The 16,112-nt window shown below is 37.6% G+C and overlaps 1 protein-coding gene across 2 annotated transcripts in view; it reads left to right on the forward strand.

Moving 5' to 3' along the window:
- samd12 (sterile alpha motif domain containing 12) overlaps positions 1-16,112 on the forward strand; it is a 112,524-nt gene that overhangs the window by 39,268 nt on the left and 57,144 nt on the right. For both annotated transcript variants that reach the window (XM_067612556.1, XM_067612555.1), the window contains exon 4: positions 5,542-5,682. In XM_067612556.1, the coding sequence (XP_067468657.1) occupies positions 5,542-5,682 (141 nt within the window). The remainder of the gene's footprint in view (positions 1-5,541; positions 5,683-16,112) is intronic.

Here is a 16,112-nt window from a genome sequence, read left to right on the forward strand (position 1 = left end):
TAAGCTCCCATTCATCAAAGCCGTGGTTGACTGTGCCAGGCTGTAGCTGTAGATTAATGTGCTTTCAGCCCAACACTGCTGCTTACACACCACTCATTAATCTAATTCCCAGGGACAATGTGTTTGTGTGTACATACATCAGTGTGTTTCTGTAAAATGTGAATGTATACATGTGTGCCCATTTATGAGTTTGTGCATGCATCAAAGTACGTACTGTACAATGTAGCTGATCATACGCTTTTCAGTATAGTTCTAATATAGCTCTTGTCTAATAAAATACAGTGAATATGAATCAGAGCTATAGATAATTGCCTGAATCAAAGAAAATAGGTGAAGTAGAGGAATATTCAAAGTACAGTGAAAGCAGGAGCAGCAGTTGGATCCACTAAAGAAAGAGGGGAAGACATTATTTACCTCACTCTAGGGGGACAGATAAATATGGTAGTCAAGAAGCTATCTGAATAGGTAAATGACAGTGGAGAAGCAGTGAGATAGAAGAGGAAGAGGGAAGCAAGGAGGCTTGAGAGCAGGAACAAGGCTGGGTAAAGATGTATTATTTCAGCATGTAGATTGTATGGAAGGTAGGACACCTGTCTTAATGTGCCTTTTTAAAATTTTACAAAAGAAGTTTGAAAAAAAAAAAATGTTTACACTTGGCCGTGGCAAAAAAAACTTAGCATATGAAAAAAGCAAGGTTGTGATTAATACTGAAAAAAGAGGCTTCTGCTTCTTCTATGTTAGCCAAAGCATTTGTATGTCACGCTGCCACTCATCGTGAAATGCCACCACTCCGCCAGAAAGCCTAAAAATTAAAGACTAAATAGAGTGGTGGTGTCAGGGATGCACGTAAACACAAACTCCCTGCTTTGAGCTCAGATGGGGGCCCTGCTTGCATGTCACTCCTCTCTTTATCACCATGGCAGCTCATAAAAGCACCACAGGGTACATCATAGGAAATAAATTAGTTTATTTAAAAAACACAAATGCCATCTTGGTACAGTCACATTGCGCTTCCTTTCAATGAAATTGCCACGCACTTATACCCAAAAAAGGACTTAATTTCACTTTTACGATGTGAGTAATAAATAAACATTGATCAGAGCTAAATAGATCACAAACTAAACAGTGTATGAGAGAGACACTGCAGTTTGCAGTCAGGTTTGTAGTGTAATTCTGTTATACACAAGGTAATGGAACATGCTAGAAAAATAACATTTCCAAACACGGTGAAACAGTGTTTCTATTAGCTGAATGTGCACATATATGGTCAAAGGGGACGTGCGAGTCCGCCAGAGCCGACTAGAGATTGTGCCAAAAAATGAAACACGATTGAAGTGTGATGCAGCCTTTAGTAGAAATACCTTGTAGTATCATAGTTAGTGGTGCTCAATTACAGTGTTTATATTATTAGTACTTGTCACATCCTGGTTAACTATTAGCATTTTGGTTGTTGATGGAAACATACGCTTTAGAAATTTGCTTGAAACTTGCATAACATTTTGTTTGGAATAGTGAGTGAGAGCGGGCGTAAATAAGAGAGGAGACCCTGTCAAGTGTCAGAGGATCGAGTAAACTTTGAATCCAGGCAATAAGCAAAGAAGCTGTAGTGACAAAGCAACAGATGGAATATCTGGACAAAGGGGATTAAATAAATAGGTTGAAAAAGTTCTTTGTTGTCTTCAAAGACAAGCCAATGATTATACATATGTTCAGAACTAGATTCCTGACCTAACTTCCCCGCCACTAAGAGAGGAGGGTACAACAGTGTCGTAGCATAAGTGTTTAAGTGTGTACAGTATATGTTTCAGGTCAGTGAGTTAATGATTTTCTGCCATGTCTTGTCTTTTTGTGTTGGCCTGCCGAATGAACTTAGGCAGTGCTCTGTCATGGTACTGTAGAATTTACCAAGCTGACATAATATTTGACGCTGTCCTCCAAAGAAAAACAACACAACAGGTCATAATATCAGCCACCCAGAAACGACCTATAGTTATATTTGAGTGACAGATGCCATCTAGAGGCTGTAGTAATCAGGGGAATAAGGGGCAGTGGTGCAATTCAGATGATATATATATACACGTATGTTGACAAATTTCCTTATTCAAAGGAGGAGGGCTGGATGGAGGCATTAACCCAACAGTGGACTTTGCCACAGGAGACCACTGTTCAATTCCTGTTTCCAGCCACGAGTGTCACATTTCCAACCACGAGTATTATTGTAGCCATGACGACAAAGGTTGCCTAACTTTTAGGTAGTAGTAAGTAGCTTTAACCAACACCACTTGGTTCTCTAACCTTAACAAAGTGATCATTGCTAAAACTAGCCAAGTGGTTTTTGGGTCTAAACCTTACCAGACTATAACCGCAGCATTGTCACATTATAAAACATAATTGTTTTGGAAAGCACAGACAAATGTCCTGGTGATTACTGCCGATAAGGCACCAGATTAGAAAACGCTTTCATGTGTCGTTCTGTGGTGCATATGTTTAAACCATGTATTTGATTATTTAATTTGGAGGACTTTTTGTAATATTTTGTTTGTACCACTCACTACACAGCACAGCCTCTATATTTGCGATGCTCTTTGTAGTAGATCCACTATTTTTCTACCACTTAGTTTTCCAGACACTCAACTTTTCTTCCAGCATCTCTGCCTCTCTTACCTCATTTATTTCCTCTTGACCAATTTCCTGCTCTGTCTTCTCCTCCGCCTCCTCCTCCTCCTCCTCCTCTCCTCATGGCCATGCTACACTGCTCGGTGTATTAATTGTGGTTTGAAAAATTCCCAGCTGAGGCTTGGTAGGATTGTCGAAACCAATGACTCAGAACTGCAGGGCAAGAGAGTGAAAGCTTGGACTCCTTACAGAAGCTGTTCCGCCCTGCTGATACTGCCTTGCTGACCGGAAGGAGCGCCGCATTGGCATCCACCACGAGAACTGGCAGTTTGTCCGCAATCATCTGCAAGTTTCTCATATTCCAGACATGCGCAACACTCCACCTGCCCACATTAGCACTCTTACACACTTGTTCGCAGATATCAGGCATGATTTATTAAAACCTCCATGGGAAAACATATTTAGTGAATTAAATATTCATGCTAAACGCTTTTAATAAATAATTCTAAAGTATAACTGGAAGGTTTCATTAACCCTAATGTTCTTTTTTTGGGGTCCTGGAGGCCTGGCTCCACTTTAACAGCTCAGTAAACATAGTTAATATTGATTTAGCACCTTTATATGTTTTCCTAATTAAATGTAGATTTTTAATTGATGACATGTTTCAGAAGTCCACTACAAAAAGTTTGGGGTCTCAGCTGTATCAATAAGAAAAATATAGAAAATAACCAACTGTATCTTTTGATTAAAACAGTTTGTTCACAAGAGGTGTAACTGAAAGTTAGCATAACATCACCATGTAGGATAACATAATTTACATTTCTTTGTCTGTAAATGACTTTTAAGCAAACTAAGGGAATATATATTTGTTCATGCATAGCCCATATAAGATATAAAACATGAAACATATCCCTGTTTGGTGTAATAGCAGTGCTTTATGGCCATTTCTGTATTTTGTCACCCTCATCAAATCTGCCAGCCCAATAAATGGCAAAGTATTCTAGCAAAATAAATAAATTTTATGTTTTATGTAGTTCTTATTTTATTGGTTCTATTACATTTTCATCTTTTTTTAAATGTTCTCATGCACTACTCTCACATTTTTTTGTATTTTTTTACCTTTGTTCTGTCTCATTATCGGCTTGTCAGTCATCCACAAAGCACTTTGAATTGCACTAACCTGCACAAAAGGTGCTCTACCAATAAAATTTGATTGATTGATTGAAACACAAAGTTTACAGCTTCAGTACTTTTCTGCATAGAGTTAAAGGGGAAAAACTGGTTGATTTTGCAATTATTATTAAGGCCAATGTCAACAAAACACAGGGATTAAAGAAGACATACTCTTCATGTCAACATGTGAATACCTCAGTAAATAATCCCAAATGGGTTTTTTTGTTGTTGTTTTTTTTGTATTTTAAGGATTAGCAAAGATGCTGTTAAGCATCTGTTGGTTCACATGCTCTGTTGTGTCTCTTGTGTCTGTTATTTAAGATAGACAATACTGAAGCAGAGAAAAAGTGAACCTCTGTTGCCATGCAGATCTATCTTTGGTTACATGATGAGGTGCCAAATGATAGTTGCTCAATATTCATAGACTCATAACAGCATATGATTTATGTTCACGTCGTTTTTTGCTGTCAATTCGTATGTCTCCCTCTTCTCCCCAACTTTCCGCCCTCCGCCCCGCCTTTAATTCATTAGTCCACTTTCCCTTTCCACCTCACTAATCTTCGTCTTTGCATCTTCCTATTTAATATGCTGCTCTCACTTCTGAGCCTTTATGACTGTACTTAGCTCCACAGTGTTTATGTAATGGGTACTTTCAGCGCCATTTTGCATTGAAGCGTCTTAACTATGTTTGGCATTTTACCCCCATCTGGCCATAGCGCCAAGCAAAGAGCTTCTTTTGTTAAGGTGGGACAAAATTGGCCTAACACAGTCAGCGTTATACCACTAACACTGTAGGGTACTGTGGTGATGTGGTAGCAAAGTGGTAGCATGGGGCTCGACATGCCCTAACGATCTACAGTAGATCTTCCAAACAAGTCAAGAAGCATGAAATTATGAAGTCTGCCTTTTGATTTTAGCAAGGACATTGAGTGAAAGCAAGTAAACCACTTTGATTTTCTTGCGCCAGTGAATGAAGCATCACATTTGTTAGTTTGTCAGAGTGCTTTTAATGATCTAAACAGACACAGGGGGGATAAAAAGAGGAGAAAGAATGCGATAGGCTAACTTCCACGGGCCTATAAGGACTGATCTTTGCCCCAGCTGTCAACCAATCAGAGCAAATTTCTGCCCCGGCAGTCAGCAGGACAAAAGAGCAAAGGGAGCTGTCGGGGTCCAACATAATTCCTAGTAATTACCCTGCATTATCATCCTATCTGCTTACCATCCCACATGTAACAAAGGCGCTCCTAACAAGCGTTAATAATTACACCATACTCTACTTGCATTTTATCAGCAGCCCAAATCCCCTTCATAGAGACTGATTGGATGATTAAATTATGGATTTTATACAAGGATTTGCAATTAAGGAAGGAACTGTGAGAGATTCGTGCTCAGGGGATGTACAGCCCTGATATTTATGTAATACATGTGCCGAGCTTAATAGCAGTTTTCAAACTAATTGACAGTCACATAATAGGAGAAAGACTCTTAAAATATTTTTTATCTCAGAAACAATGTTGCAACCTTGGAAAGCTGCAAGATTTTATGCTCTTTTATCAACATGCAACACATGAATTGTGCGGCTGTGATCATCTGACCGTATTTGTTTGCTTGTGTGTTTCCTCACTCAGCTGACACAAATGCTTTATTTGTACTCTTTTAAAGTGTCTCCAGCTGTGCATATTGGATTCCCACTGGCTTCTCGCTCCTTCTGTCCCCTTAACTTCAGGCTTGTTTTCTTTTTCTGTTTAGGGAGGGCTCTGATGAGATTGACAGACAGAAAGCTGGAGAGAATGGGTATCATGCAGGAAGCCCAGAGGCAGCACATCCTGCAGCAGGTCCTGCAGCTCCGTGTCCGGGAGGAAGTCAGGACCCTTCAACTTCTCACACAAGGTAAACTTTTCAGCAGAACACATTGACACTTGTATAAAATACTGTACATGTTTCACCATAATTATGTGAATCACATACAGGATGTACTCACAGAGGCTTCAAGCTCCCGGGTAAAGATTATTCACAAGGAGACTGACATCTCACATTCTGATAAATATTCAAATCATTTACTGTGCTGCATTTATGTGCATGCCATCTGTAGTCATGGCAATCACTGCATTTTTTAAGGCCTGCAGGAAATGATGAATCAAGAATGATTATGCAACGAAAAGAGTCAAACACAAATGTTCTCCTTTGATATCATTTGGTGTAAAATGATCACAGACGAGTTTAATTGGTAAATATGAGTGTGCAGATAGCTGATATCATGTTAAAGAACGCCTCAGTTTTGAAGGCTACAGTTACTTCTCGATGTCATTTAGTCTGTCTGCACAGTTACTTGATGTAGCTTTAAGATCCATAACTTCACTTACCTGCAAAGGATGCACACATGACTTAATCTGCAGTTAAGTTGTAAGGTTGCCTCACATCATATTTTAAAATAACTAAGTCTACAGAGCATACATACTCAATAGGCGGACTGCGGTCAGTATCCAGACTGAATAACAATTTCATTCAGACCGGGAACAAAATGTAACCATAACCCAGACTGCTTTTGTGTGACACATTCAGCCGCCCACTAGTTGCCACAGTTAGCGAGGTTGTTGGAGGAGCTCATGTTGAAAAAGTAAAATGGCTTGTTCAAAACTAACTGATAAAAAAAGGTGAAAAATATGCATTTAAAGGACCAGTGTGTAAGATTTAGAGGCATCTAGCAAAACAGATATAGCAGAAATGGAATATAATATTCGTAAGTATGTTTTAATTAGTGTATAATCCCATGAAAAGAAGAATGGTTGTGTTTTCTTTACCTTAGAATGAGATCTTTATATCTACATAGGGAGCGGGTCCCGTTCCACGGAGGCCGCCATGTTGCACCACCATGTTTCAAACACTGGCTCTAGAGAGGGCCTTTTTTATGTTTTTCACAAGTTTCACAGCCATATTCCTACACGTTTGGAACGGGAGGGTAAGGTGAGGTGTATTCATTTGGTTGCAACATGCAATCTCACTGCTAGATGCCACTAAATTTTACACACTAGTCCTTTAAGGATGACTGGGCTGAGAAATACACATTAATTTTGCCCAAGAGCACCAAAGCAAAGCACCACTATGACACCAAACATGCCTGTTTTGAACAAAATTATCCCCAAAAAACACAGATAAGAACCAGGTAAGAACGGCAAAACTAACAAGTTGAAGTCATCATATCAAGACTCCAGCAGAATAATTGTAACATCAAACATTTTCAACAATGAATATACTGCCGCAGACTTATTAATGAACATTTACACCAGTGTCTCCACCTCTCTACTCGCACCTTCACAATGATGGTGTCATGTCTCCCGTTAATACAGAAATGCTGTTGACGTACATAGTTCTGTAGTTTTTGCACTGAAATATCACCATGTAATTCACCCTTACTGGATCTTTGATGTGGTGGAAATTGATTAACTATTAAGACTCATATTTGCATGCAATGCAAGACAATCATCTCAACAAGAAGTGTAGGTGTTACTGCAGTTCACACCAGCGCAAAGGATAATCAATGTTGGTCCACTGAAGGAAGAAAGAATACCTTCAAAATTTTGCAAGCAATGCGTTTGAGTCAAAATATTTGACTTTTATTTAGCAATTTTAAACTATTTTAAACATTCACTCATGTCAAATATCAGACTTTGCATGAGGCTGTGTTAAAAATGTTGCTGATTACAGTGTATACAGTATAACCAAATCACAGTAAGACAAAAGTAAACATATTCACAAAAACTACAATATACTCATAAAACTGATTTACATGAATACCTCTACTTAATTTGATATTTTACCATAATGCTGGAGAATTAATTATGCTGTATATAATTTACAGAATTTGCATTTCCTACAGTATATTTATAACATATGTATTATCTGTTTCAAAACAGAACATCATCATCAGCATCATCCTCCCTTCATCATCTTTTCCATCACACACTGTGGCACCCTGCAGTCTCTCACTTTAACCTAATTTCTTTGCTTTCTACACAATGCATTTCTCACTTTGCACAAAGCATCCTCTGTAACATGTTTCATAACAACAGCCAAGCACTGTTGTTTTCCATCCTCTCTTCACTTTCTCCTTCTCATCCTGTGATTCTCAGCTTCCCATGTCTCTTCCTCAGCAATTCTAGCAGCTGCCCTCCTCCATTACCGCTACCGGCAGCACCCCGCATCACCACTACTTCCATCAGCACCCGTCTGCACACAGACTCTCAAATAGGGCTTTGCCGCAGGGCCCGAGAAACATATTCTAGGGATCTTTGTCACTCCGCGAAATTCTTGGAAAACATTTGGAGTATAATAAAGAAGCTTCTATCCCCCGCTGCTGTTTTGGTCCCCTAGCAGTGAAAAATAGAAAGAGAAAGAGAGAGTGCAAGGGAGAGAGATTAGCTGAGTGCTGACACTTTGCTAAGGGATACTCTCTAGCCTCCTATCCCTTTTCTTCAGTGCATTTTTGTTTCATCTTGCCCACTCTTCTACTCTTCTCTCATCCTTCTCCTCTCCTCTCGTCTTCTCGCCTCTGTATTGATGATATGGGAAGCGACAGCCCACCAGCCTCAGCAGCGTCAGGCCGCTGGCCTCAGCAGGAGGCAGCCTGTTAGTGAAGCCTATCTGGGCCTGCAGGGAGAAAGGACAGAGGGAAAGAAAATACTGAAATTTGGTGGATATACAGAATTTGGAAATGTAACAGAGAGGACGAAGGGGAGAGAAGGCAGAAAATGCTTTGTTGAAATCATCTTGAAAAAATATTACTTGAGAAAATTAGTAACATTTTACAATAAGGGTACATTAATTAACGTTAGTTAAGCAATAAGAAGCATTAACTAACAGTTAATTAACAGTTAACTAATGTGTCTAGTGATCATTTACTAATGGTGTTCATGTTAACTAAGATATTAATTTATGCATTATTTAATAGTTTATAAAGATGTTATTAACATTAGTTAATACAGTAATAAGTATTAACTAACAGTTAATATAATAATAAGCATTAATAAACTTAACAAATGCCTTGTTAACATTTATTAAGGGTTTACATATTAATTTACTGATATTAGTAAATGTTTGGTAAAGATGTTAATTAACATGTATGTCATGAAGTTCTCAGTTAAGCCATTTCATTAAGAGAAAACTGTTTTTATTCATATTTATTGATATTTATTTAAAGGTTATGATTGTCAACTTAATTGTCCATCCTCCAACTTACGACTTATTTTTGGTAAAGGTTAAGATCAGTGGACACACGCCATGGTCTTCATGTAGAGGTTTGCTTGTTTCTTTATCTTCATGTAGATATTCCTTAACTTATAGCCTAACCTATAAATTATTGTGCATGTTATACTGTGTAAGCATTTCTTAACCATAATTGGCCATTAATGAATGCTCTTTGTGACCTTTATCGTAAAGGTGAAGCATGTATCCCTTAAGTAACACTTCATACATGCATGCTGAAAAAGCATTATTTAACCATAATTAAACATGTATTAATAAATCAGTGTGTGATGATCATTCCTTATCTGGCGATTTTCTTTAAATCCATCATGTAACTCCTGTAGAATGGGATCTGAGCAGCTGTCCACACCGATTCCAGGTTTCTCTCTGAATCTTTCACCACTGGCACTGGCTCGCCATCACGCTCCAGCAAAGTCTTAACTCCAAGCTACAAATCCAGGGTCATCAAAAACCAATCTGCACATACAGTACAGAATAAATCAGATAAATCTTCATACAGTCTACTTTCAAATGAGATCTCATCTACCTCCTCTAAAATCAATTTCACAACCTTATTGTCTAGGGATTTTTCTTATAGTTTTATAGTATTCCACTATAAAAAATGAACTTCATCCGGTATCAGTAAAGCAAGGCATTGCTCATATAAGTGAAAATTATTTACCACATCTTTCATATAACATACCTAACAAAGCAAAAAAAAAACCTTTGCAAAAATTAGACTAACATTAGAATAACTACATTCAACATATTATCATGAATACAGCCAATAAAATACAATTGGACACACCGTATACATCCAAAACATTTTGTAGTACTGTTCAAAATACTGTTCAAAACACTCTGATTGGTTTTAGCTTAATTTCACACAAATTAACTGAATTGCTCATATTCTCTTAAGCTATACTATTAACTATGGACTAGTGCAGGCTAATTCAACTCACTGGAGCTTCCAGAGTAAGAAAAAAAAACCACAATCCAACTCCTTTGGCATATGTGACAAAACAGTTCTAAACCTTCAAGAAACAAGACTGATAGTTTATTTGAGCTTTATAACTCGTTTCTGCACTTGTGCTTTCTTATTTATCAACCGGAGTTTTTAGCTCTGCAGTTTCACACGCTTCCTTTTCTCTCTCGATCGTTGGGATCTGGCGCTAACAGGGCGCACTCTCTCACTGGATGAGCTGAAAAGATGCACCAAGGGTCAGAACAGCCTGACTCATGAAGAGTTTACCCTTTAGTACCCATATACTTCTAAGTGGGGAAAAGTATTTCATTTATATGAGCAATGCCTTGCTTTATTGATACCGGATGAAGTTAATTTTTGGTGGAATACTATAAAATTATAAGAAAAATCCCCCAGACAATAGGGTTGTGAAATTGAGTTTAGAGGAGGTGGATGAGATCTCATTCGAAATTAGACTGTATGAAGATTTATCTGATTCATTCTGTACTGTACGTGCAGATTGGTTTTTGATGACTCTTGATTTGTAGCTTGGAGTTAACACTTTGTCCCAGTGGTAAAACATTCTGAGGGAAACCTGGAAGCAGTGTGGACAGCTGCTTCAGATCCCGTTCTACAGGATTGACACAATGGATTTGCAGAAAATTGCCAGATAAGGAATGATCATCACACATAGAGAGTGGCAACTAATGGCAAACTAATGTTTAATAGCTGTGGGGTCATTTAAAATTTACAAAGCTCACAAAGAGCATTAATACATGTTTAATAATGGTTAAATAATGCTTTTTCAGCACTCATGCATTTATGAAGTGTTACTTAAGGGATACATGTTTTAAACTTAACTTAAACTACAATAAGAGTCACAAAGAGCATCAATAAATTGTTAATTATGATTAAGTAATGCTTATTCAGCATTCTAATACATTTATGTAGTGTCACTTAAGTAACAAATGTTTTCAACTTCACAATAAGAGCATTCATTAATGGCCAGTTATGGTTAAGAAATGCTTACACAGTATAACATGCACAATAATTCATAGGTTATGCTATAAGTTAAGGAACGTCTACATGAAGATAAAGGAACCAGCAAACCTCCACATGAAGACCATGGAGCGTGTCCACTGATCTTAACCTTTACCAAAAATAAGTCATAAGTTGGAGGATGGACAAGTATGTGGACAATCATTACCCTTAAAAAAAACATTTATAAAAACAGTTTTAACAAAAGACATTTGTTAACAGTTTAACGCTTATTATTGTATTCATTGTTAGTTTATGCTTATTACTATATTAACTAATCTTAATAGCAACTTCATAAATGATTAAATGATATATAAATTAATACCTTAGTTAACATGAACACCATTAGCAAATGATTACTAGACACATTAGTTAACTGTTAGTTAATTCTTATTACTGCATTAACCAATGAACCCTTATGGTAAAGTGTTACCAGAAAATTTGATGTACACATTTTTGTTGTTTTGCATGATACTAACTATGTATAAATATATCATAGGAAGTTGGATAGGGTCTTGTAAGGAGTAATATGCATAAATGAATAGTTTTCTAAATAAAAAAAAATACAAACAGGTTCTATTTGATATTGGTGGTTGTTTTATGCTTTAACATGACTATTGTTTAGAGGTTCTAGTCTTTAGCAGCCACATCACTGAATGCAATGCATGTCACAGACTGGTAAAGTGGAACAGTAAGAAAAGCATGAGAAAGAAACAGAAGTATTTTAAGTCTCCTAAGCTGACGCTTCTGGAGATGCTTTTGGCAGGGAGTGAGAAATTGGAAGGAGAAGAAATGGTGGAGTGTTTCAGGGCCCAGGGCGCACTTCCTTGAGCTGTTGCTAGAGGGAAATACAGCTGTAACCAGTTGGAAGCTGAGCTATAGAGGGAGAGAGAAATAAAGTGAGAAGGTGAGGGGGGAGTGGTGATGAGATGATGAAGAGAGAGAAAGAGGGACAGAGAGAGGGAGGAATGGTGAGAGGAGTGGTGGAGAGAGGAAAAGATGTAGACAGTAGGTGACAAGAATGTAGGATGAGAGAGGGAAAGCGAGAGAGAGGCAGTGAGAAGATAGAGAAAAAGAAGAGCGAGGAGTGTGAGAAAGAGAGGAGGTGAGAAAATGAAACAGTCCCCCTTCCAAGATCTGAGGGAAGACAAATACATCTCTATATCTATGGAATATCTATATATAAATGTTACTTATATTTATATCTAAAAGAAGCAATATCCATATTTACCCTGAATTCTCAAATCAAAGCTGCTATTCAAACAATTGCTGAGTTTCAAATAACACCTGAACATTTAATATCTAGTCACTAATAATAAAGGCCGAATACAAAGTATTGAGGAGGGTTGAAATTACATGTAAAAAATAACTCACATTGTATATTCAGCAGCATGTACATCACTACAGCATTAAGTCCATCAGTAATACAGCATAGTCATGACATACTCACCAATGTGCTGCTATGAGTTGCTATGTTTTCATTCACTAATTAATCATCTCTACATTGCTGTTTTTTCACCAACAAATTTCAATATCTGTTGAGCCCCTGTTAAAGATACACAAAACTTCCTGCAGTAGAGTAAAGCCTTAATGTCTCCGAGGGGTAATTTGGCTCGCAGCCAGCAGTCAGTAGCGGAGTTACAAAAGAATTAATTCAAAAAAACCATCAATACTAAAAAAGTACACATGATAACACCACCGTCGCTGTTGTCATTTGTCACCAAAATCATCATAAAAAAGCAGTGACGAAAGAAGCCAGAGGTCAGGTGACACCGAATCACATCCACAGGCCAATTTTGTTTAAGAAGCCAATTGCTGATGGAATAAAAGACCTTGTAGATGTTTTTTATTGGCGGTAGCTTAACAATGATTGAAAAAAAACAGCAAAGTAGAGGTGACTGAAATGAATTGGTGAAAGAAAACTGTTTCTGTTGAACAGAAAATCTCAGAGCAACAAAGTGGTGATTATGAAATGACTATGTTGTTGTACATATGGAATTCATGCTGTGAAAATTATGTTAAGCCAGCAGATAAACATTATCTGGGTTCCACCTCTACAATTTGTTTCAGCGATTCATGTAGGTCTAGAGTTGTGTTCACTGACGGTTAGTTGGAGTAACAATCGACTAATCACAGCTTTGAAGCTTTTTTCAATTAATATATGATACTAGAATAATGACGTTGTCTTCTTTAATGGCTGGGTAGCTACTTAGCCGCGTCCATGAAAAATGGCAACAAGCATGGATAACATCAACGCTGCTGTACAGGTTGTTGTAAATCGACTTACAGAGATAACAACTATGTCTTTGACAGTCATGAAATTGAAATGTTCCTAGCATCAGCTACCACGGCTGTGGTCGACTAAAAATGACATTGATGGGGCAGATACTGTATGTCACTTGCTACTAATTGGTTAGAGCAAAACAAAACAAACATGAGGTCAGCTAACATGAACACGATGTCAGGCTGAATGAATGAAGTGAAACCAAAGGGCAGTTTAGTCTGATTATCAGGTTAGGTAAACATGGAGGAAGTGTTGAGTTCAGATTAACAGCAAACTGTATCAATAGCAAATTGAAATGGCAACAGATAAAGGTCTGTCTGTTATATGAGCCTCTTTCAAATAAAGGATTGCTTCTCTCTACAACTAAGGTAAAGCTCCCAGGCATTATGTGAAATTTACGCTTTATACTGTAGGTGCATGTTAGAGAAAGAAAAAAAGAGCCAGAGACATTCACCATCTATATGGAAAGACGAACATGATAGAAAGAGAGAGACATTTATAAAGAGAGAGGGTGCAGTGGAGAGCACTGGAGCGAGCAAGGTACACAATAGGGAAAAAGGCGAGAGAGCAGGCGAGAGAGAGTGAGGTGTTGTAATTACTGCAGTGTACCCAGACAGAATTAGCTAGACGGACAGTGATTAACCTTTAAGGCTTGCTGGGCCATGGGAGGGAAATAATTAGATTTCCCCTCTCTCTCTTTTTGCTATGGGGACGGCGGAGAGCGGAGGCTCATCGCTTATTGCTTACAGTCAACAGAGACGGACTGAGGCACTCCAAATAGAAAGTGATACCAAAACAACAGTCTCAGTGTCAAAAGGACGGCCTGATAGAGGCATTTTTTACTGGATTGCAGGGTGTAGAGCCAAGATAGTTTAATGTAGTGGCTTCCAAACTAGGGGTGTAGCTCCCCTGGGAGCATGAAGGCATTGCAGGGTCGGAGCAAATGGCCAGGAGGAAAAATTTGGCATGGTTCTAAAATTGAATGAATCTGATTAAAGTTGTAATTGTTATAAACAAACAAGTGCTTTCACACTAACAAGGTTATCACAATTCAGATTAACAAGATTTGAGGTTCAAACACAGGGTCAAACTAGGCGATGATATTCTTGCACATGACATCCATAGCACAGTTAATATTAATTACACATCTGTCAAGAGAACATAACAAAGCCTATCTTGTTCGCACCTCTTCCCCATGTGACTAAAAAACTTTGTCAATTAAGTTTAAGTTGCTTTTATTATTTGCACAACAGCAAATCAAATTAAGATGAAATGAAACATGCTGCTTATGGTCTTGGTAATGGTATTTATATAAAACAATATTCAACTAAGCTACTTTTGTCACAGACAGAGTTTAATAAAGAGTTTTTATTTTAAATGAATTGGTTTGACTCATCGATCTAATGTAATGGAAGATAAATTGAAAGTACTCCTTTACTCATAATAATTATCTGAAATACACGTGACACAGTATATTCATGTCACATCTACAGACACACATCTGCGACAGGCTTATTTATTGCCTGCTGTGTTCACATAGATAAAAATATCATTGCTGTCAGGTGAAAACTGTTATTCTCCAAAATGAAATGGCATGAAATGAAAAATAAAATAAAATATAAATTTGTCCTCTGCTGTGGTGAGATGTGTCTCTCTATCTTCAACCTTCCAATTTCAGAGTAAATACAAGAATATAGCCTTGTATTCTGCTTCATTACCATGCGTACATCTAACTCACACCTAAAAATTCACATTTCCTCAACTCACCAAGGAGGGAACATATCCTCCTTCAGCTGAACTTTGACAATATTGGATTTATATGGTTGTCACTCAAAAACTGTATTGTAAACTCTCATTCCTCACCGTCTCAAATAAAACCTATTTCTTTGACAGCTAATGGCAAGAATGTGCATTATAGGGCCTTTGTCAAATACACCCGTCCTACTCAGAGGGCAGGAAATCAAATCAAATGGTAACATCCACAGAAAAAGAAAATGTCAACACCGAATCAAGTAAAATATGAAAAGTAAATACATAAAAGAAATCCAATAAAACTGAGATTTATGAGGTGATTTAAAATATGATACAGGTTTAGTTGGCACGACAGCTTCTGTCTGGTCAATTAATGTTTTTTCTTGTCTTCGCCTGAGATAGACCTGCTTGTTGTACACCGTGTATTTAGCCTTAACATTTGTATCCATAGAAACAAACGAAGATCTTTCTGCACCTGACACAAAATGGAGAGGGCAAGGTGAAAAACAAAAGTATCTGTCTTTCCTCCGGCAAATTAAAGTGAGTTGTGACTTCATATTAACCCCCCTGACAGCTTAAAAAGTCAAACTATGTAACAATGGAAAAGAGGGAATGAGAATCTTACGATTAATTAGGTTGTTTTCTTGATAATGGCATTTAACTGTTCAAATACTTCTGTGTAAAAAGCCTCTAGTGACTGCACTGAATCTCTCTGAATTAACTCTAATACAAAGATTGGAGCCATTAAGCCATCGCATTTCTCCCCTCCTCAAAACAAACAAAAAAAAACCCATTTTACTCTTTTTCTGTATTCAATTTCATGCTTATAACCATTTCAGAGTTTTCAATAACAGCCCTATGCCAGTAAATATGCTATTACTGGCTTGTGAAATCATCACTCTTAAAAGAAACTTGAATTACACAGCTGACAGAGCTCTATGAAAGTGGTTTTCTGAGTACATAGTGCTAATCTGTGAATGTAGACACAGGCTTGCTGTTTATGCTTCATTTACTGTAACAGAGTCTCATTTAAAAAGAGAG

This window comes from Thunnus thynnus, chromosome 15 (genome assembly GCF_963924715.1).
Source record: "Thunnus thynnus chromosome 15, fThuThy2.1, whole genome shotgun sequence".
NCBI lineage: Eukaryota > Metazoa > Chordata > Actinopteri > Scombriformes > Scombridae > Thunnus > Thunnus thynnus.